Source organism: Seriola dumerili, unplaced genomic scaffold, assembly GCF_002260705.1.
Source record: "Seriola dumerili isolate Sdu_G_001 unplaced genomic scaffold, Sdu_1.0 BDQW01000147.1, whole genome shotgun sequence".
NCBI classification, from domain to species: domain Eukaryota; kingdom Metazoa; phylum Chordata; class Actinopteri; order Carangiformes; family Carangidae; genus Seriola; species Seriola dumerili.
In genome coordinates, this window is record NW_019174402.1 from 257,352 (window position 1) to 280,939 (window position 23,588).

At 41.9% G+C, this 23,588-nt stretch overlaps 1 protein-coding gene across 1 annotated transcript; it reads left to right on the forward strand.

Moving 5' to 3' along the window:
• The first annotated feature begins 773 nt into the window (after positions 1-773).
• Positions 774-22,366, forward strand: mbtps1 (membrane bound transcription factor peptidase, site 1). Its single transcript, XM_022750012.1, has 23 exons — positions 774-926; positions 4,936-5,526; positions 7,630-7,893; positions 9,245-9,460; positions 9,677-9,787; positions 10,055-10,164; positions 10,865-10,981; positions 11,652-11,719; positions 12,481-12,583; positions 13,422-13,573; positions 14,495-14,656; positions 15,191-15,335; positions 15,723-15,911; positions 16,487-16,659; positions 16,763-16,878; positions 17,043-17,199; positions 19,297-19,421; positions 19,542-19,619; positions 19,749-19,889; positions 19,998-20,129; positions 20,350-20,476; positions 21,266-21,396; positions 21,791-22,366. Exons 2-23 carry the CDS (start codon positions 5,298-5,300, stop codon positions 21,994-21,996), a joined length of 3,252 nt encoding a protein of 1,083 aa, XP_022605733.1. The 5' UTR covers positions 774-926; positions 4,936-5,297; the 3' UTR covers positions 21,997-22,366.
• The last annotated feature ends 1,222 nt before the right edge of the window (positions 22,367-23,588 follow it).

Consider the following 23,588-nt stretch of genomic DNA (forward strand, 5'->3'; position numbering starts at 1 on the left):
GTGTGTGGTATCAAGGTTTACCTGATGCTAAATGTAAACAGGTATTTCTCTAATGAAGAAAACTTTTAACATAAGCAGGCTGCCACTGTGGCTATCTCCTAATGTTTTCATCCAATTATACTGAAATTTAATTTATATGCCTTAGGCATAACTGACAGCATATGGTTTTGCTTGTGAATGCAGAAATATGCTGATGCACATTACCTAACAAGGGTGGTTGATGAAAGTAAGGCTGAATGTAAATGAAAACAACCAAACTGTTGGTAGAGTCCCGCTGTATTTTATTTTAGCTAAACCAATTAAAACAGTAGAAGATTATTGGGTTTGTATTACAGGTAACAATTGGTGAATTAAGCATAATAAATCTTCAAATGTGTCCTGGTCCTGTTATCATAATGCTGTTGATACTGAATCTGTCTTATTTACAGCGCTGTTTCCTGAGGGTAAACAGCGCCCACTGCTGGCAACAACGCAACGTGACCGGGAAGGCTGGGCTAAAGTGGTAGCTGAGGTGCTTCGGGTTGCCAGGTATGGTTCCAAGCTTCACTTACTACGATTAAAGGTGCCATTGAAAGGCAAGTCGAAAGTAATCGAGATAACAATTTCATTACGTGGGTTATATTATAGTACAGTTTCTACGAAGTATTATAGGAAAACGGTCGTCTCTTTACGACGTCTATCATCCGAAATGTATCAGGAGTTAAATCGTGCTCGGGGTTTTAGGGGGATGAATCAATCAAACCTGGTGCCCCGTCATAACCAGACGTCAGTGGTCTGCGGCTGTAACGTTTAGTGAGTTTGCTGCTAGCTTTTGTTCGAGGAGCATTAAACTAGCTAACGAATAGCTATCAACACATCAATTTACGGAGTGTAAACGATACAGACCTGCCTTTAATACACACAAGTGTGAGACGTTGTTCAGCTCGGTGAGTATATTCATCACATAAGACACCAGCACATACTGAAAAATACTACCAAGCTAGCTAGCTAACGCTGTACATGTGATAGACTGCTTGCTCTAAAAAACCCATTAGCATGTCTCCTTGTTTACAAAACCCATTTCAGATGGCGACTTGTAGCCTTCGCGACGTTATTTCGTTCTTTAATGCTTTTCGATCAACGTTTTTTTTTCTTTACTGTCGATAAAATAATTGTCGTCCTAACAGATATTTACACGGAGCATCCAGCATATGTCTGCTAATGCTCGCAATGTTTATACTTATGAAATCGTTACTTCTGTGTGGCTGCATAGCTTTGTTTTGTTGATTGACTTAATTAACTCACCGGTTAAAGTGTAAAGTTTCAAGATACAATTTTCTGAATAGAGGTTGTGTCGCAACAGAAAGCAGCAAACTTATTTAGTCTTTTGGCCCCATCGAGGGTGAAATTGTGCCGGACGTATTTAAATCCTTCTAACACTGGACCCTTTATGCGCCCACTAATGTAAACCATAGGCATTCAGACATGTGTGTATTTTGTATTGTGTTCGGTTTGTTCAAGGAGTTAACCACGAGCACTACATAGAACAGAAGTCAGTTTGATTGGTGAAACATTGGAAGTTGGGCTGTTTAGTGCCCTGCGGCGCAGTGTGAGACACTGTAGGCAGATTCTTCAGTGTCTGTAGATTGATTGGGTTGGGGGTACTTTCTAGCTACTAATCTGTGCTCGCCCTGAGGTAGGATGCCATTTTTGTGGCTTGGTGTTATATTGACACAAGTGGTCCCAGCTTGTCTTTTACAGCCCTGCCCTAACCAGTGGGACTATTTTTACAGCCCTGGGTCTAAACCAGTAGTGATTAGCTGTATTGTTTTCTCTCACAGACTGGGATCCTGCCCCGAGCCGGAACTAGTGATTGAACCCCCTCTTGTTTGATTAGACCAGCCAGGGGCTTTTAATTAGATTTGTTTACACTTGAATCACTTATTTAAGCCCATATCTGAAGTTTTTATCTACTGTGTCATTAACACTAAGCAGGGGGGAGGCTTGTGACCACACACATAATATGAAAGTGAAGATGGGGATATTGTGTAATTTCTTATAAATATTGTGTTTTTTTTTATCTTTCCCAGAAAACTCCCTTTGATTTGAGCCCTCTAAACAATTGTAGTTATATCCTGCTTTGTTTCTAAACTTCCACCAAAGCTTTGTCACCATCTTTACTGTATTTTAGTCAGACAGAGCACTTTCCAACTGAAGGCATAATGAGCAACTTGGTGCTAAAACTTTAGGGATAGAGACATCTGCAGTACATGCAGTACGAGCTGTACATGTTCAGTGATTTTTCACAAAAGTTCAATTGTCTCTTCCTCTACACATTTCAATTCTGTCACACAATGATCATAATATTCATTAATCAATTAACTTGAAAGGCCGCCATAAGTATTCTTTGCTAGGGTTACAGTCTCCATACAGGAGATGAGGGCATCAACAGGAGAACCAGATGACTTAAATTATACTCAGTTGACTTGATAGTTAAAAGCAGGTTTAGATATCATCACCACAAGAACGCCATGGGTCTGTCTTGAATCTGGATTTATTTGTACACTACTGAGCCATTTAATCTGCTTGTTTGTGCTTCTCTGTTGAACCAAGTCTGTAATTGGACTAAGTGCTGTCAGGTAGGACACAAATGCTTATCAAGGGTGTTTAACTTGTTTTTGCTGTGTGATGGGAGTGTTTGATTTTAATGACAGCCTGACAATAGAGGTTTGACTGCATTAAATGAAAAAAGTCTGACTATGTAAGTATTTACACACGCACACTCACATACTGCTGCTTACTGCGTAGCTGCACGCTCAGCTCTGGAACATGTTGCACACGTGCTCTGTACAGCAGTAAAGCTTAGCAGTCTAGAGAGTAGCTGGTCCACAGTGAACTAACAGTAAGTGAGTGGGTTATGTAAAGGCTAATTGATGAAGCCAGTTCCCCAAAATCAGGATGGGTGACTGCTGAAACATAAAAAAAAAAAGAGTAATTTCATAAATAAACAAAACAACATGTATTAGTTGTCTCGTTTATTCATCTGGTCAAAGGTTTGAGCCGGCCCTGCAGGAAGGGAGGTCATCTTATGTAACCTGGGCTGGACCCTCAGTCGGCCTGGAGCTGGTTCGCATGAGCTCTTGTGTTGAGTTTTTCCAAGTGTGTGTGTGTGTGTGTGTGTGTGTGTGTGTGTGTACGCACGCCTTTATGTTTTGTTGGTAGCTGTGTGCCTGTTGATGTGTATTATATTACTGGGTTGCCCAAGCCTGGGGTCAGAAGGAAATGATCCTGTACCTGCCGAGAAGAATTTCCTTTTTGATGCAGCCCAGGAGGATACAGAGTTGTGTGTGTGTTGGAGAGTCGTATATCATACACAGTTTCAGGTCAGTTCAGGCTGGTTAGCTGGTTGTTGTAGTGGTTGGTCTCTCTGTCTGTCTACCTGGACGGGTCTTTGTGCGAAGTAAGATGAGTTTCATTGCAGCATAAATAGCAGAACTATGTTTGTTGAAAGTTTGCTTATAGCAGCTCATGGTGTATTGGTTATATGCTGACTCCGCTGGGATCTGTGGTTGGTTGTTGTTGGCTGTTTTTGTATTACTCCATACACCATGTCATCCTTGCAGGTAAGATAAAGCGTTATCTCGGTGTACAGGCTCTATCTAGCAACAGAGTTGTTCCCAGAGGGCACCACATGCTCCTCATGAGTTGTTAAATGAGGAAGGAGTGGTTAATACCATATTATACATCTCATCATCTGCAGGCTGCGCCCAACCCCTCCCTTCCTTCCCCTTGGCAGAGCAGAGGAAACAAGAACATTTCAATGAACACTGCATGAAGGCATAGAGACGGAAACAAAGCCTACGTGATATTATTTTCCTAAACCTTGATGATGTATAGGGTTAGAAAATTAACTCATTTGTTATTTTTTTCTGCAGTTGGTTTATCACTGAACAGCAGATCTCAAAAACATATCAACAGAACTGAGTGATTATATCAGGGCTGATATTGAAGATATGGAAGGAAGATATGCAAAAGGAAATAAAAGCTGTGCTGTAAAGTGCAGCAATAAATGTTTATAGGTTATATCGTTATGTATACTGCCCAGACTGTAAGGGTTTGGATATGTGGTCTAGAGGGTATATGGTCTTAATAACACAATCTTCCTTTTACAAATGAAAAGCTGAACAAATAAGCAATAAAACTACCCCTTTCTAGAATCAGTACACTCAGGGGCTTTATTATTTCAGTATTTTTTTGATGACTGTGTTTTGGCATTTATTATCCTAGAGGTGCCACTTGGTTAGCATAGGTTCACTTTGATATATATATATATATATATATATATATTTTTTTTTTTTTTTCGGTTCATTTCTTAGAATGATTTGATTTCCAAGTAACCTTACTATTTACTTTTCTCTTATATTTACTTCATTTGTAATAATAAAAAAATATTGTTTAACTTACAATATCCACAGGAGTGCCCTGGTGGCTGGGTGGTCAAACTTTTTGCTAAAAATGTTTGTGAGGTTTTTAATGTTAAAATGAATACCAGATGATTAATTGTCATAATATTTTCATTATTCCTAAATATTGATTGTTGGAAACTGGCCTCACAGCAACACCCTTGATGGGCTCTAATCTGGATCTTGGATTTCTGCCATCAGATGCAGATTGTTTTGCAGCCACAGCTGTGAAACTAATGGAGACTTGATTCCATATAAAGCGAGTACGTGTTTGCAGAGTCAAAAATCTATATGCAACTAATCTGAAGTGATAGGAATTAATGTTTTTGGATGTAGTAGGAGGTTTGAAAGTGCTGGTAGATGTTGTTCTATCAGAGTGCCTTCATCATTCCAGGATATTGTATTTGTGCTAAACTCATGTACTTCAATTTTAATGTCAGTGAGCTTTGTTCTAACTATTCACTTTGTTTGATTTGTCTCTTTTTCTCTCTAGAAATAAAAACAGGACTCTACTGGAACTCTCAGTTGACACCAGCATCTTCCTCTGTCGCTGCTCCTGCCCTCCTCCCATCCATCCACTGTTCCTACTGGTTGCTTCCTCCAGTTCTCAACATGGCAACTATGTTCCTACTCTGGCAGTGCCACTGATCTCCTCCCTGGACTACCACCATGGAGAGAAAACGCAGAAAGAAATTAATTTAGCTGCTCAGGCTGTTTGCAGTATGGACTCCTTTTTAGAGCTCTGGACCTGAAATGCTCTGTCCCAACCGACGACCCAGATCCAGGTTTTAGCTGCTCATTTTTCATCTGAAACAGCATACCTGCTGCTCAAGTTTAAAGAGCTTGGTCAAACTGATGGTTTGCGCTACTTCTCAACTCAACATGATCCTGTTACCTGTGTGGGCATCCATGCTTTTGGGGCTGCTATCAGGCTTCCTGCCTGTAGTGGGGATGGAGTCAACGGGAGGGGCCAGATCTGGCTCAGAACATGCCCCAAACTCAGACTCCCTCCCCTCATCGCCTGGCTCCAACTGCTCCCAGTTAACCCTTAAGCTGGAGTTTTCCTCCAAGGTGGTGGAACATGGTAAGAAATTGTTTAAACTGTTGGATATGTTTTAATTGTGTCTTTATAAGCTGTGAAAACACTTCCTGAATTCCCACTGAAATTTCTATGTGAGATAGATTTTGCTAAATTGGAATATCTGGGCTACAGCCTGACATGTAACCTCCTGTAAAACCTGTTTTTAGACATTTAAACAAACCAGATATAATCAGTTTATTGATGAACTTCAGAGTTGCTGGTAGGTGGATTTTGTTACCTTTGGACAGAGCCAGGTGAGCTATTTCCCACTTTTTTTTTTCAGTCCTCTTACTAAGTTAGCCAAAATGTCAAACTATTCCTATGAGAGTGAGATCATTATGCGAATACTGGTTTTCAATTTAAATGGCTGCTCTTTCTCCAATTTTATTGCTGACATGAGTCCATAAAATATCAGGGCATATCTAGGCAGAGAAAGCATTAACGCCCTCTGTCTCTCCACACTCACTGTTAAACTTTAATGGGTATGATGCCTCAACCAAAACTGAAGTTGTGGAGTTGCTTGTAGTTGACCATCTCACTGTTGAAGACAGTAATACAATAAAAACACAATGGAAATTAGGGCTGTCAGTGAAGATTCTATGTAATAAAGTTGTAGAAAAAACAGACATTAGACTGTGAAAATTAATATTTGATTGAGAACAAAAAAAGCAGCTCTACCTCTGCCTCACGACTTCACGCCAGGGCCGCTGCGCTGAATGCGTCGCATGACAGAGAGGAGTCACACACAATGTCACTTTCATCGATTGAAATTGAAATGTAGGTCAAGCTGAGATGAGCGAATAATTCAACAACAAGCGTGTCGTAATGATGGCAGAGAGTTCGCAGCCCAATTTTGACAGCGCTAATGGAGATATGAGGACACGCTTGAGATGTTGAAATGCATCTCTCCAAAAATCAGTCAAGCAAAATGATTCGGAAGGAAATGAAAAGTTAAAACTCAAAATCAGGTCGTCTCAACTTTTTAGATACATGTGATTGAAATTAATTCAGTGAATCCATTTTTTAATTTGTCCTGTAGCTGTTTATACTAGAGACATGACAGAAATGTGAGAGATCAGTGAGGATCACACACAACAAAGGTCATAAGCAATTTGATAGGTAGGCCTAATCAGTATGCACCTTTGTCCAATGAATATCAAGATGCTGTCCCATCTGTTTTCACAGGGTAATTGAGTTATCTAGCCTCTCACTTTGTCCTTGTCACCTTCTTTTTTTCCACCCCCTTCAGCACTGGTGTTGGATCCAGTACAGTTGAAGTATTAGCAGTGCCAGTGAAAACTTTTCACAAAGTAAATTAACTCAAAGTGAGATCAGACGTACAGTTGCTGTGCATACAAGAAGATGGTTGTCGTAGTGAGAGAGGATCTAGTTTAATAGTTTCATTTTAAAATAGAGGTGAGATGTGGTGAGGAGGAGAGGCCGTGCAGTTGTTCAGAACTCAGTGGAGTTAGTGTCTTTGAAAGTGAGGCGTTTGAGTTTCACCTTTATCCACAGAACCTCTGACATGAGCGCAACGTCTTGCCATAGGAAGAAACCCTTGTGTCAGTTATATCAAATCAAAACAACAGCAGTGTATTGTTCAGAGCTCACACACCATCCAGCTATTCTGCACAACCTGCTCTTCAGGCTCTGTCCTCACACTGTAGGATTCTGTATAATATAAATACCCATGAAGGAATGAGAACCTGACGAGTTTTTCTTGATTGCAAAGCAAATCAACAAACGGTTCTGTTGTTTTTTTCAATCAGTCACTTGTCTCATGGTCTTAGAAAGGATTCAGAGACTAAATACCTTGTTTAAAACACCTGATTCAAAATTGTTCATAATAACTGACAAAGAGAGGAAGCTGTTGCTTTGCAAATGATTTCTCTGATTATAACACTTCATTGATTCAAGAGGAGATTTTGAATTTTTTAAGCATATTTTTCCTCATCTGTTGCTCAGGCACTTTTCATGAGTGTGGATGTGGGCCAAAAAAGAGCTTGAACTGTCTTTAATTGGACTGTGGGTCCAGTGAAATGTCACTCGGTGTCCTGCCTGTTATTCTAAAAAAAACTTTCTCCTCTCCCCTCTCTGTCTCCCCAGAGTACATTGTAGCATTTACAGGGTATTTCTCGGCCAAAGCTCGCAGCCTGTACATCAGCAGCGCCCTGAGGAACGCCGGGGACCGAGCTCTAGAGTGGCACATCGTTCCCAGAGAGAACCCAGCCTCCGACTTCCCCAGTGACTTCGAGCTGGTCCACATCCGTCAAGCGTCGCCTAGCAGTCTGCTGACCCTAGAGGACCACCCTTACATTAAGAGGGTTACGCCGCAACGCAAAGTGTTCCGCTCGCTAAAATACATTCCCTGTAAGTCTGATAATGTGGTGTCATTGTGTAGGGAAAGGCATCTCAGGAGTTCTGAGGTTGGCACACCCAAGAAATACAAAACTCAGAATAATACAGAAAGCCGTTTGTCTGCTACGCCTTACAGCATATCTCTTTGTTTGTGGAGTCAGAGGATGCATTTCTCTCTACACTGTGTTTGTGGTGCATAGAAGGATTGTATATCTTAATTTGTAGTGCAGGCCGACTTGGGGGTGTTGATGCCGGATTGTGTGTGTGTGTGTTTTCGTGTGTCATGTTGGGGGATGGGAGAAAGGACAGAGAATGTCTGTGTTTGCTCACCCTGGGAGGGAGTAGGTGAGTCAGTGTGGTGGGGCTTGCCTGCACGGGGGCACACGCCTTGTGCCTGGCACTGGATGAAAGACTTCACTGTGCCCCCGGTCTGCATATACACAAGCAGTATCAGTATGGAGGCTATGTGTAGTGCATGAAAAGTTTTATGTCCTGGGTTTCTTTAAAAGAAACAAGGGAATGTTCCTAGTCTGTGTCTTTGGCATATGGCATATATAAAGTTGTAGTGTGGAGCTTGTAATGTGTTGTTAATGGTGGGGAGTATTTGGACTGAAAAACAAAGTAGAAACCAAGAAAGTGTGGTCGCCTGAGGGGATCAGTGGTGTGAAAGTGTCTGTAGCGTCTATTTTTACTCAGGCTCCTGGGAATGTAGATTTCTTTAGATAAGACTTGAACTTGGCTATAGAGTGGAATATCCGTGAAACTCAAGCCCTCGTTCACCGTGTTTGTGGTGCAGAGTCAATTTTTGAGAACTTGAAGCAGAACTTGTGAAAACTTGAAGCGGCTACCTGCCAAGGTAATTAACTGGTAGGAAGAGAAAAGACCTCGCCTCTGCATTTCACTCCGACTTAAAGGCATAAAATGTCCCTTTGGGCTCTGCTGCCTGATCTAATGATAATTTGTTCTGTCCAAGTGAGGCAAATTGTGATAAGATTAGCTCAAATGAGCCTGGTGTGATCAGCCTCACATCACAGCACATCGCAAGAGATGGAAGGAGGGAGAGAGACAGAAGAAAGAGATGGAAAGTAAGAGAGAGACTTAAAATGAGGGATCAGAACGTGATGAGCATGATTAAGTTAACATAAGATTTTGCTGTGTGCAGGAGGGTCTACACTGGCACACAGCAGTAACAGGGCATGTTGATGAGAGGGGACTCTGCTGTTTTCATTATTTGGTCCTATAGTAAACTGAAAGATAGATGTTTCCATTATGAAGGTATTTGAGTCTTGCATGTAAAAGACATTTACAGTCATTTAAATTTAGCTCTGCTTTTAACACAGTTGCTTGTGTTCTGTGCCCATAGCACCTGAACCTGCCGCACCCTGCAATGCCACCCGTGGGACGCAAAAATGGCAGTCGTGGCAGTCATCCCGCCCTTTCAGACGAACCAGCCTGTCACTTGGTTCAGGTTTCTGGCACGCCACTGGACGCCACTCCAGCCGGCGTCTGCTGCGGGCCATCCCTCGCCATGTCGCCCAGATCCTGCAGGCAGACGTACTCTGGCAGATGGGACACACCGGTAAGACATTGACCTTTGACCTTTCGGCTTAGTAAACATCTGCTTCCCAATTTCATATAATGTCATGGGTACTTCAGGATTGCCTCCAATAAAAGAGGCTAGAGATGAATATTCTCGGTTCTCGGTTTTAGTAAAAGTATTAGTTGCTGGAGTAATTGGTGGCACCACGTTTGCTTTGAATGAAACAGATTTATTCTCCCCCTTGTATGTTTGCAGGCTCTGGCGTGAAGGTTGCAGTGTTTGATACAGGCCTCAGTGAGAAGCACCCGCATTTCAAAAATGTTAAAGAGAGGACCAACTGGACTAATGAAAAGACACTGGATGATGGTGAGGTGGAAGAATGTAATGATGATGATAAAAACGCTGTTGTTAATCACGATGATAAAGGCATTTGTGTTAACTATGTTATTGGTGATGATTGGTACTGATATCGTTTAGTGTGTGGAAGGGTAGTGGAAGCCCAAGTAGGCTGATGTTGCTGGAAGTGGTAGACATTTTATGTCTGGTTTAAGCACTTGCTGTGTATGTGTGTGTGTGAGTGTGAGAGAGAGAGTGAGAGACAGATAATGATCAACCTCTTGCTCTGTTTTCCAGGCCTGGGTCATGGTACATTTGTAGCAGGAGTGATAGCCAGTATGAGGGAGTGTCAGGGCTTCGCTCCCGACTCAGAGCTGCACATCTTCAGAGTGTTCACCAACAACCAGGTAAGCACATGCCCTCTGCATACCAGTCACACAAAAAGTGGTTCAGAGTTTTAATAAAGAAAGAAATAAAAGGTCAAAGAAGGCGAAAATTTGTGTTTGGTTACTTAAAAGAATAGTTTGAAAGATTTTGGAAAGTTCTCCTCCCAAGAAATATTAACAAACTTTTCTGTTTTGGAGATTGTGAGATTTAGTAGGGCTAGGCAGACTTCTTTACCTTCTCACAGAGCCATGCTAGCAGTTTTTCTGCTAAGCTAACTGGCTGTAGCTTCAAACAGTCATGAGAGTGGTATCGATCTTCTCATCTACATCTTGGCAAGCAAACAAATAAATGTGTTTCCCAAAATGATGACCTATTCATTCAGATACTATTGTCAGACAGTGTTATTTACTACTTGCAAATTTCAGAATTCACTTCTATTAAAGCATTGTCATCCAATCCCTCCACTGTCGTCCATCTTCTTCATTGTATGATAAGGCTGTTCTATATTTAATTTGTTGTTAAGTGCTCCAGTGCAGCTTTGTACACTGTTGTTATATTGTCTGACCAAACAACAAAATAACCAGAAGCACTGGTAAGACTTATACTATACTAAGTCTTCTTCACAAGTCAATAATTTATCAAAATCTCTCTCAAGTAAGATGAAACTGTGTTTTGGATGCATTGGAGAATGTAATGTATTTGTCTCCCCTCACCTCCCAGGTGTCGTACACCTCATGGTTTCTGGATGCTTTCAACTACGCCATCCTGAAGAAGATCGACGTTCTTAATCTCAGTATCGGTGGGCCTGACTTCATGGACCACCCCTTTGTTGATAAGGTGATGGAGCCATGAATGATATCATCACACGGCGGCATTTGGCCAACTGTGACCGATATTTAACCAGGTCAACTGTGAGCTGATGTTTTGATGTTTGTCTAGGCATAAAAATATTTCCCAAGCCACCCTTCCTCACACCCCTTTTTACAATGTAGTAATGAGTTGAGCAATAAGCAGGTCAGCTGTGACTGTGAATGGGTCAGACCAGGTACATAGACGCACGCATAGCAACGATTGAACTCTGCTCCGCTCCGTGTTCTCTGCTCGCAGATGAGCACATAAGCAACACGCCATCTGCTGCATTAAACACTGAATGTTAAAATATCTAATTCTGTCTCCACAAATTGTCATCTGGAATGCTTTTCCCTGATTAATGGGGCTTATTTTGAATCATGTATTTAACGTTGGGCGCGTGGCTCAGCATATTATTAAGATTTAAATGTACAGTGTGAAAGAAGCAGTCAGATTACTTGTTGTGACGAGACCTGTGCCTTCGGAAATCTCCTTGGCAAAGGATTGAAGTCCGCCAGACTCAGAGTACTTTGTTCTCTATGTGACCTTATTGCTGTCCCAGTGAAATAAATCAGAAGTACTGATTAAATGTAACCCATTTTGGAAAATGAATTTTTTTCCCACGCTAATTTGGTTCATTTCCCTGTTTGATTGACAGGTGTGGGAGCTGACTGCTAACAGAGTAATCATGGTCTCTGCTATCGGCAACGATGGACCTCTTTATGGGTATGCTAACCGCTTCCAGACAGTGGGATTCATACTGCTTAATCCTAAAATACACAAACTATGATCTACAACCGTCTCACATGTTTCAGTGGATACTATAATGTTAAAGTTTGTAAATATCACCAAAGATACAAGTTGGTTGCTGCCACTAATGTTGGTTTTCTTCAGGAAAATTCAGATCACTTACTCAAAATTGTATAACTTTTGAAAGAAGAAAAAACACGTTCTTTCTCTTGTCATTGAGAAGTTCAATTCAGAAGCAATAAATGCACCATTGATCAGTTCAGTACAAGAGTTTAGCTGCTATTAATTGCTAAATAGTCGTAGCATTATCCCTTAATTGCCACTTGTAGCCTCAGTGGCCGCTGTTCAGCAAAAGTTTCATAGTCTCGATGCTGAAGTCTTTCAGTATTTTCTATTTGTTTTGTGGCCATATCGTGGATATTTTCCTCATTTCCAAGTGTTTTCATTGTAGTAGAATTAATCTTGTTTAATGAAATCCTTATTTAATTCCACAAAAATGCTGACTTCCACCAGACCACTTTGACCGTTTCAATTATCTAAACGACCCCCGGCCAACTGGGTTTTATGACCCTGCTGAACATCTGCTGACTCTTCCTCCTTCGTAAAAATCATTAAAAGGACACAACAGGAAAGAGAGACTGTTGTTTCACTTTCATGTCGTATTGCTGGGATGAGACTGTGAACTGTTCTTTTAAGCCTTGTAAACTAAATTAAAGTGATTTTCTCACTTCTTTCAGCACCCTAAACAATCCAGCAGACCAGATGGACGTGATCGGGGTTGGAGGAATTGACTTTGAGGACAACATCGCCAGGTTTTCCTCCAGAGGCATGACCACCTGGGTGAGCAACTGCAGGAGCTCACACTCTGCCACACACTCCAGCACAGAAACATAGCATAACATTTATCAACTTTAGAGCAGACATCTACCTCAGAGATCTACTCTGTGCTTTTTGAGCTAGTCAACCGTAATGTAGGCTCCTGATCCCTCATCCACATCCCATCAGCCAGATTCTTACACACACTCACACACACCACTTTTATTATCTGTCGTAGCCCAAAGCAGACATCTGGTTTAGAATCTTATTAAGACTGCACTCTCTGATCCAGTCAGTTTCTCTGCCCTCTCAGCCGCCGTCAGCCAGCCATGAAAAGGCCCTCGCTCAGCCACTCCACTTTCCAAATTGAACGCATCAAAGCCATTTAAGATCTTCTTTCTCTCCCTCTCTTTTCTGGTGTTTTTTTTTTTTTTTTTTACTTTCGGCTCAGACCCTAGCTTCTGTTCCTGTCGGGTACCTGCTGCTGTCAGTCATCAGCACATACACAATCCGACAGCTGATGACTTTGGGACGCCCATATTTTTTTTACAGTAGCAGAGCTTAGAGAGTGTCGTGTGACTTCATGATGTAGGCGTAATGACATGAACTGAACATGAACATACATTTAAAGTGTGAATAAGAGCTATTTTAAGTTTTGAATTACAGCTTTAGTGCTTGCTGTCCAGAAAACACCCGACGTGTGTATAAACAGAGAAACAAAATGCTCTAAATAGACGACACTTCTGTGTTGCTTTACAGACATTGTAAAACACCTAAATAGCACTGTTAATTACACTGACCGACTCCTCGGTCACTCTCGACTTTACGTCATCCTCTGTATCTGCGTCCCGTCTCTGTGCAGGAGCTGCCTGGTGGCTACGGCAGAGTGAAGCCTGACATCGTCACGTACGGTTCTGGTGTTCGCGGATCAGGGATGAAGGAGGGATGTCGTTCTCTGTCCGGCACCAGCGTGGCCTCTCCTGTGGTGGCTGGTGCTGTCACTCTCCTGGCCAGGTGAGTCTCATCAGGCTGAACTCTTTTCGTCATAAAGTTTCCAGAGTTTGATCTTTTCATTCTGGCTACAAAGGCAAGAATCTTACACTTGTTCGACTGTGTGTTTATCTAGAAGTTCTTTTGTCTGTGTATTTCCCATGCGGTAAGTTGTTTAGCTGCAGGTGCGAGCTGTTGTTGGTGATATGATTTTATTATTATTTGTCTGCCAAGACATCACAGCTCCAGGATTCTTACCACTAGCAAGCAGCCAAAAACATTGAAAAAAAATAATCTTTTGAAATGATATTCTGGCAATCCAGTCATGAAAACATGTCATTTGTAAGGCGGAGAGTCACCGGACAATCTGCTGAGTAGTTTTAGATGAAGTGTGGAGCTCTCTGAGGCTCTCCTGTCGTGGAGGATTGTGAATGTGTCCAAGCGAGGGTGCTGTTTCAGCTGACCTGTAGAGGAGTGTGACATCAGATGATACATGTAGTATAATACAGAAGCTAGATGTGGTTTAATTACCTCCTGTGCTGTAATCCTTCATGAGCAGGCAGTGAAATGTGTCCCAGAGGAAGGAGGTGTGTCACTGATTAATGTCTGGTATTATTCTCAGTCTGTCAATATCCTGTCTTTACACGGTGAAAGACCCGTTGTTGCAAAGCTGTAACTAAGCCGATTTGTGAAAAACACATAAACACACAACACAACACAACACACACACACACACAAACACACACAACACACCACACACACACCACAACACACACACACACACACACACACACACACACACATCCTTCTTCTTTCCCCCAGCACTGTTCTGAATTATAAGATGAGGAATCTGACACCAGCAGATTCTCACACACACACACACACACACACACACACACACACACACACACTCACTAACACAGCCTGTCCTCCTCTGTCCTCCAGCACTGTCCTGAACCGGGAGTTGGTGAACCCAGCATCCATGAAGCAGGCTCTGATCGCTTCAGCCCGCAGGTTGCCAGGGGTGAACATGTTTGAGCAGGGCCATGGGAAACTAGACCTGATCAGAGCCTATCAGATTCTCAACAGCTACAGACCTCAGGCAAGGTAAATGTCTCAGTACACACAGATACGACAATGAGCATCGACGGGAATTGGACACTAGTTTTTTCGATGCAGAAACCCCATGCACACGAGACAAGGCAAAGTCTGTTCCTCAGCTACACTGATCCGACAGTGTCCATGAATGTAGGCGTATGCCCGACTATTACCTAACACTGAAGGAGACCAACCCTGTGCTGTCACAGCCCTCACTCTTGGGAGGAAAAGGTGGAGACAAGGGACAAACTTACATAATCAGAGTTGCCTTTTAAAGGAATTCTCCATAAAAAATCCTTCTCTTGAGTATTAAATACTCACCGCCCGGACGCTTGAAATGTGGTTCTGAAAAGTTTACAGCTTCATGGAGAACAGCAGCTATAGTTAGTTTTAAATCACAGCAGTTACAATTGATTCCAGTGTATAGTGTGCTTTCTCATCTTAATGCTTTTTATGTGCATTTTGATTTTTCCTTCTTTGGAAAAAAACATTAAAAACTTTTGTATTTACGGGTTTTCGTAATCTGTTTTTGTCTTCTCCCAGTCTGTCTCCCAGCTACATCGACCTGACAGAGTGTCCATACATGTGGCCTTATTGCTCTCAGCCCATCTACTATGGAGGAATGCCCACTATCGTCAATGTGACCATTCTTAACGGCATGGGTGTCACCGGCAGGATTGTGGACAAGGTGACGACACAAATAGAGAAAAATCATGTTTCAGGTTCCTTGGATGAGATAGTTATCATCCTCGTCATCATTTTATTTATTTAAAACCTTGGAAGACGCATTGAGGGAGAAACCTCATTTTCAATAGTGGGGGTAAAGACATTCAATGAGGGAAGTAAATGCAAGATGCAAATAGCAATAAAAGAAGAATAGATGTCAGTAAAAACAAGGTAATGTGACAATGTTAAAAGTAACAGTAATGGAGAGTTGATTTTCCAAAAATTACTTTCTAAAGTGCTGTAAGAGGACAAGTGAAGGACGAGTTTCATCCTTGTCTGACCTGGTTTTGCATCATGATGGACTCTTAGTTGCCTCTGAGTCTTCTAAAGGTTGCTCTCTCCTGTTCAGCCCATCTGGCAGCCCTACCTCCCCCAGAACGGCGATCACATTGATGTGGCCGTCTCCTACTCACCGGTGCTGTGGCCGTGGGCTGGCTACTTGGCTGTGTCCATCTCTGTGGCCAAGAAAGCAGCATCATGGGAAGGGATCGCGCAGGGTCATGTGATGGTCACAGTGGCATCGCCTGCAGAAAATGATGTGAGTCACTTCAGCGACACCAGAGCTCTGTTTTAGCTTTTTCTTCGGCAGTAGTTCCCAGGCTTTTTTATCTGACGTACATCCACATTCCTATCCAGCATCCGTCATGTTCCACACGTGTTTAGTTCAATTTATTTCAATACACAGTTTTCTTTTGCAGTATTTTCTTTTTTTTCATACAGTTGTCGAGCTTTAGGTTAGTATTGTCAAGTTTATAGTCACGCTGCTGCCATTTTAACCATGAATCTAATACTTCAGCTGTTATTTGAACAGTTCACACATAACTTTTAACTTACTATTTCAGTTGTCTATATTATTCTAGCTAATTATTTCAACTGTTTATGGATTAGTTGTAGCTAGCCGTTTTCAGCCATTAATCCATTACTTTTGGCTAAGTCTTTCAACGGTTTATGGATTTCTTTTAGTTAACTAATTCAGCTTTTTATCGATTTAATTTTGGGTATTTCAATCATTCACCCTTTATCTTTAGCTCATTTAAGGGGGTAAATGGAAACTACTACTGACTTCACTTCAGTTATGACCCAAACATCCTCTTGACCTTTCACTCTTTCCAGTCTGAGGTGGGCGGGGAGCTGACCTCTACAGTCAAACTGCCCATCAAGGTGAAGATAGTGCCAACTCCCCCGCGCAGTAAGAGGGTATTGTGGGATCAATACCACAACCTGCGCTACCCACCGGGCTACTTTCCCCGAGACAACCTCCGTATGAAAAACGACCCACTTGACTGGTGCGTGTCTGTAGTCTTTTCATTAAACTAGCCTTGGATACTTTTCCTGGATACATGCTTTGTCCTAGATCAGTGGATTATTGGATTATTTTTATGTTTCCAGGAATGGGGACCACATCCACACTAACTTCAGGGACATGTACCAGCACCTGAGGAGTATGGGGTACTTTGTGGAGGTGCTGGGAGCTCCCATCACCTGCTTTGATGCCAGCCAGTACGGTAAGAATGCAGGGACCTAAGAAGCAACAACAGATGTGAAGATTTCAAAGTGATTGACGCAGCTGCAGGCGGTTAATGAAGCGTTTCCTCTCACAGTGCTGATTGCTCATGCCTGAGCACAAGATAATAAACTAATGGGTTTTTTTGCCTTTGTGTCTCTGCAGGCACATTGCTGATGGTGGACAGTGAGGAGGAGTATTTCCCTGAAGAGATCACCAAGCTGAGGAGAGACATTGACAACGGTCTGTCACTTATTGTCTTCAGCGACTGGTACAACACCTCGGTCATGAGGAAGGTCAAGTTCTATGACGAAAACACAAGGTAAAAACCTAACTTCTTTGTTCTCACTATGAGAGATGGAGTCCTACGTTAGCACAACGTGGCATCACAAAAAAGTGATGTTATTCTGTGCAACAACCACAATTGATCAATATTTGAACCAAATTCTCTGGTTGTTGGGTTTTGCTTTTATTTAGTCCTTATCTTTAGGTGATACAAGTTGTTTGTGTCTAATTTCTTTTGGAAAGCAATGTCTTTCATTCATATTCATAAAAATGTGCATTGCAAATCTCTACTTTAATATTAAAGCCTATGAAAACTGGGCATCAGATCTTAGTGTTTCTGTAGAACATTATATATTCATGACTAAATAAGCAAAAATCAAGGTTATTCGCTTCATCACAGCTGCTTTTGATCAGATTTGACTGACAGTGACCAAACAGCCCAGTAACTGTCATCAAAGTAGCAGTAATGTTAGTTATAAAACGTGTTTGCATCCAGTTGTCAGGCAACATTACACACCAATAAACTAAAAGTGAGATTGTAACAACAGAGGATTGTGCTCACAATCCTTTTTGTGGAGGCTTAGTCACCATCTGGCACCATCAGACCTGTAGCAAACAATGCTACTAGTGCTAGCTACAGCAGGAAGCTCATAGTCTCGTAATGGCATTGTTGATTTTAGCAAAAACATAGATGAATTAATCATTTTGTGCCACTTTTCCAGGTCCCATTAACTAAATGAATTATATCATTAGGAATAATTGTTACATACTGCTAAACACTTTCCAACATACTGTCACACTTTGGCCGGTATGACCATGAAACGAGTATTAAATTATATTCTCTGTGGTATTAAAAAAGTCCTAAAAAAGATCTGTATTCAACTTGGTGGACTCTGCCCACTTCAAAGAAGAGCACAGAGAAAAATAATGAAAGGCAGAAATCTGTTCACTCATAGTAAATGATAATAGTAATAATATATAAATAGTGGAAAGCTGGGATTATTTTTTGAAAGGCACAAATTCTCGCTGACTGAAGTGACAATGCCTCATGTTTTAAAAAAGATTTCCTGTCATTACATTTGTAGAGCAGCATTCTGCATATCACTGCATTGCAGAACATTTTTAAGAAGTGTAAAACTGTAGTAGCACTGATCCTTAAAAAAAAAAAAAAAACAGATTTTGCAGCCACAGCAATTCCAGACAAATTCAATAAGTAATGCAGAGGTGTTTTTTATGAGTCGTAGGAAGGAGCTTGACTGGTATTGTAGTGCACCAGTGCTTTAAGGTTCTCTCCAACTGTGGGTTCTCTGTATCTATTTCTTTAAAATGATCTATGTGTCCCGTTCCTCGGTTATGAGACAGTTCAATGATTAAACAGCCATTACCTCCACAGTGCTCTCACTCAAAGCTTTATTGTGTTATAATGATAGCATGATATACTGCAATGTGTAGTTAACAGTTTCTATCGGACTCGATAGATCTCTGCAGTGTTGGACTCTATTTATGCCTCCTCGTCCTGTAATAGATGTAATATATCACGACTTTTCCGATTCAGGCCTCCTCATGCAGAGCTAATAATTACTCACCACTCCTTGCTGCCCCATTCCTATCCCACCCAAGCTGTCACACAGTGTCCACAGGATTAAAAGTCTTAAACACAGTTAAATATAGTCTTTACAGCTTCAAAATATTAAGCTGTGTAACTCACTTTTAATTGAATGGAGATGGTTCATTTGCCTTTTCTGGACAAATTGATCCAGACACATAACAACTGAATTAGGAACTCAGCCTGTCACTGTATAAATGTACCGCTGCTGTGAGGTGTCTTTATGTAAATTTTCTTGTAGGATTTTTTTATAGTTACTATTTTCATCCTAATGAAACCTGCTGACAACCTGGAGTTATTCTGAGTCAGATTGTGTTGACTTAATGTGAAATTCACTTTGTTTTCATGTTTATTTTCCTCAATCACTCCTCTGCTTGTGGTGGATGTCAACTTCTGAGTGAAATTTGATTCTGTTTGTGTAAACTTTTGGCAATAGTGGATGGTTTCTTGATTGTCAATCATGTAGATCTTTGTTTTTGTTGACTGGATGAATGGCTGTGGAAATGATTTTCTTGGTGTAACTTGCAGGCAGTGGTGGATGCCGGACACAGGGGGCGCTAACATACCAGCTCTGAACGACCTGATCTCAGTGTGGGGGATGGCTTTCAGTGACGGGCTGTATGAGGGAGACTTCACCTTGGCTGATCATGAAAGTAAGACACACACACACACACACACACACACACGCACGCATTCTTGTCATTTTCTTTGTTCATCTCTGGTACATTTAGTTTCAGACAGTTTTTTAGAAAATATAAATCTTTCTCTTTCAGTGTACTACGCCTCAGGCTGCAGCATCGCCCGTTTCCCAGAGGATGGAATAGTCATTGCAAAGAACCTGAAGGACCAAGGTACCAGCTCCCCTCTTAGAGTAATGGGTTTGGTGCATTGAGCATAGTGTATTGTGCATTGGCTGGCACACAGCTGGCCCGTAGCCATGCAGGATAACAGTGTGTCTGTGTGTGTGTGTGTTCTCACAGGTCTGGAAGTGTTAAAGCAGGAGACAGCAGTGGTGGAAGGAGTTCCCATTCTCGGGCTTTACCAAACGCCATCTGACGGGGGAGGTCGTATCGCCCTGTACGGAGATTCTAACTGTATTGACGACAGCCACAGGCAGAAAGGTAATTTCTCTCTCTCTCTCTCTCTCTCTCGTGTGTGTGATGATGTGTGAATGTAACATGTACAGCTGAGGAGATTGAATAATATTTGGTGATATGATGATTTCTCAGATTGCTTCTGGCTGCTGGACGCTCTCCTTCAGTACACTTCTTACAGTATGACCCCTCCCAGCCTCAGCCACTCCCACAGCAGGGTAGCACCTCCCACCGGCACTGAGCGCCCACTGCCACAGAGACTGGAAGGTGAGGAAGGAAATTACACAATAAATTTAAGATAAAGCAATATGATACATGATATGCCTAGCATGTGTTTGATTCAAATAAAAAAAAAAAGCACATAAATTATTGATATGCAAATATGCCAAATGGCTCCGACAGCACCTCTTTGTAATTTTTCTTTCTTTCCTTCCCCGCATCATCTGTCTATCCTTCATTCTTTTCTTCCTTCCTTCCTTACCTCCAGGCAACCATCTTTACCGCTACTCCAAGGTTCTGGAGGCTCACCTTGGAGACCCTAAGCCCCGCCCACTACCAGCATGCCCTCACCTGTCTTGGGCAAAGCCACAGCCAGTCAACGAGACAGCACCCAGGTAGGTCTGAAGAAGCGTTTAAAGTACATTTCCCAGAGGTCACTCTTCACTCAGACAGTGCACTCAGTGCCTTTGTGTCTGAAGTTTGAGTTTCTGTATGTGGAGCTTGGTTTTATCATGATACTCTCTGCTCTCAATGCTAATTCCCCACATGTCATGTTTCTTTACAAATCCAGAGATCAATAATGTATTTCCCCCTTGTGCAAACTGCTGTCAGAGCTCTATACAGAGGTGGGCATGTACCCCAGTAGAGGGGAGACATATTTCAGTGACACATGATACTTTGAAGCTGTTGATTTGCACAGTCTTGGATTTCTAACATGGATTAGTCTCTCCTGGCAGCAACATTCTTTTGCCAATACGGTTGCCGCAGTAGTCAGTCAGGCACACACCTTCAGTGCATTGCTGTTGCCAAGTGCCTTTTTTGGCCACCGTCCCCACCGTCTCTTTTCATTTTTTTTTTTTTTATAGACATAAAACTCATTTGGTTCCTTTTCAGCAGTAGTGCCCACGTTCATCAAACAAAGAGTTCTAGTACTAGTTATCAAAACTTAGTCAGACGCTCCAGTTATAAACTGAAAGTGTCGGAGAATGTCTTATCACGTGACGTAAAATTTCCACACCATAGAAATCCCTGTTTTCCAACCTTTCACCCGAGTGAATCAGTGAAAAAAGTGAGTCAAATCACTATTAAATCATTGAAGCAGACTGAACACATGCAGAATTTCCTCACCGTCTCTCTCTCCCTCTCATTTCTTTCTCTTTTATGTCTCCCTCTCGTGCTCTCAGTAACCTGTGGAAGCACCAGAAGCTTCTCTCAGTGGATCTGGACAAGGTGGCTCTGCCTAACGTGAGGGCGTACCGTCCCCAGGTCAGACCTCTGTCTCCTGGAGAGAGTGGGGCCTGGGACATCCCTGGAGGTAACACACAGTTCACAGTTATAACCTTGAGGAAGTTGTGTGTTTCAGAGCTGCATTAATGTGTTTTTTAGTGTGTTTATGGTTTCTGTACAACAGCAGCTTTTGCAATGGAAATTGTATTGATATAAGACATGGAAGGATAAATTTGTCACTCATTGTTAAATTATCTAAGTGGTTGGTTTTTATTATTAATGAGAGAATGTATGAAAGGTAAAGCACTAAACGGTCTTATTTCCCTCCAGCAAAAAGCTTTATAGACAAAGACCATTTCTTGTAACAACACAAAGCTACAAAACAATAAACTTTAGCATGTTTCCTTAAATGTGTCAGTATGAATTAGTTAATGTAATGGTATGACTGCCCCATGTGACCTCTGCCCCTCCCCCCCCTTTAGGGATAATGCCTGGTCACTACAACCAAGAAGTGGGCCAGACCATCCCTGTCTTTGCCTTCCTGGGAGCAATGGTCGTCCTGTCCTTTTTCGTGGTCCAGCTCACCAAGGCCAAGAGCAAACCCAAGCGCAGGAAACCTCGCATCAAACGGCCCACATACCTCCAGCAGCAGCAGCAGACGACGACCGGGAAAAACCCCACCGTTTGACCAGGAACTGCAACTCTCAGCTGCTGCTGGATGGAGAGCTGGGTTTACCTCCAAAACTGTTCAAAGGACGACTTGTGTTGAAAAGCAACATTGGAGGGTTGGAATTACATGGAGCGTAATGAACCGTTGAGGCGGACGTGTGACTTCTTAAACTCGAGCCTGCCGGACTTGAACAGCGTCCAGGTGTCTTTTTGGATGCTGAAACAGTTTTTGTGCCTCTTGTCTGTTCAAGGCTGTCCGTGGGTGTTTGTGTGTTTGTGGACTAATGAACAGTATTAGACAGTGTTACACGCATGATGTAAAACACACACTACACATCTGGCTCAAAAGAAAAAAAAAAAAGCCTGTTTCAGACAGACATATTGTCAACATTTCCCTCTCTCTTCTTTGACCAAACTGTTTCTTTATGAATGAAATGTGTCTGACTTTTATATTTATTGAATTTGTTCGTACCCTAACACACACAAACATGCTCTGACACGCACACAAAAATACATTACATACTGTACACAGAATGAAGCAGTTGGAATACACAGTGACAGAAACACACCCCACACACATGCAGTCATGTTTCCAACATGAGAACCATTGGATGATCAAACTGTCTCCGCCTCTGTCATCTTCCACCATTTTGTAAGTCCTGCCCATATCTGCTTAAACTCACTGTCTTTTCATTGTTTTGTATTTTCTATGATTAATGAACTCTGGCCAGGCATTCTGTTGATACCCTCCTTCATGATCTCACGGTCAACAAAGTAGCATTGACAGACTCGTTCAGATATATCTCATCAATTAAAAAAGCATTATCAAAGTGATCTCATTTCTTATTTACTCCTGATCATTTTGTGTTTTTGATATATACATTATTATTATTGCAGTGGGCTTTGTAGTAACTGAGATTTGTAAGATTGGAAATGGCTACATATTCATTATTCATAGAGAATGAACCTCAGGTGCCTACATTACCCACAATGCCACTCAACCACTGACAGTCAGAGATTTGGGTGTGCTGTGCTAGTAGTGGCTGGCGTAGCTGCGAGCTGCTAGCCTCCAGCAAAGATGAGGAGAGGTCTGGTCAGCGTAGTCGTTTCTAACTCCACCCCCCCACCCCCCCCACCCTCCCCATAGTCCTAAGATCTGTGTGATGCTGACTCAAGTGACATCACTTGAGGTAATTTGTCAGATTTCTCTCAGCTCTCTCTGGAGCCACAAAAAGCTTCATGTAACTATTCTTACATCGACTCCGAGACCTGTAAACACACTTTGATGTGTAACATTGGAGATTCCCCTTGAAGTAAAGTGCAGATCTGCTGACTTAAGTGAATTAAACTTTAACAGTAAATTCAACTTGAGTTCACCTTTGAAGTTTGGCAGACACACCTGACCAACTGCAAACTATCTTGACAATACTGGCCTTTGAGAGAATAGAGAGAGCTGGAGAATCCAAAATAGATAAAACATGTTAGCTGTGTGGGACAAGTGGTCCGCTACGGTGCCGTTCTTGATCTGACCACCAGATGGTACCAAAGTAAAAAATTATCTGTGTTTTTTTTTAAATTCCTGGCTTTAATACCTTGGCCATGACATTTGCT

Coding starts and splice junctions, on each gene's coding strand:
- mbtps1 (XM_022750012.1), top strand. CDS start 5,298: ATGGTTTGCGCTACTTCTCAACTCAACATGATCCTGTTACCTGTGTGG. Junction 15,912..16,486: donor CATCGCCTGCAGAAAATGAT/GTGAGTCACTTC, acceptor CACTCTTTCCAG/TCTGAGGTGGGCGGGGAGCT. Junction 16,879..17,042: donor CTTTGATGCCAGCCAGTACG/GTAAGAATGCAG, acceptor GTGTCTCTGCAG/GCACATTGCTGATGGTGGAC.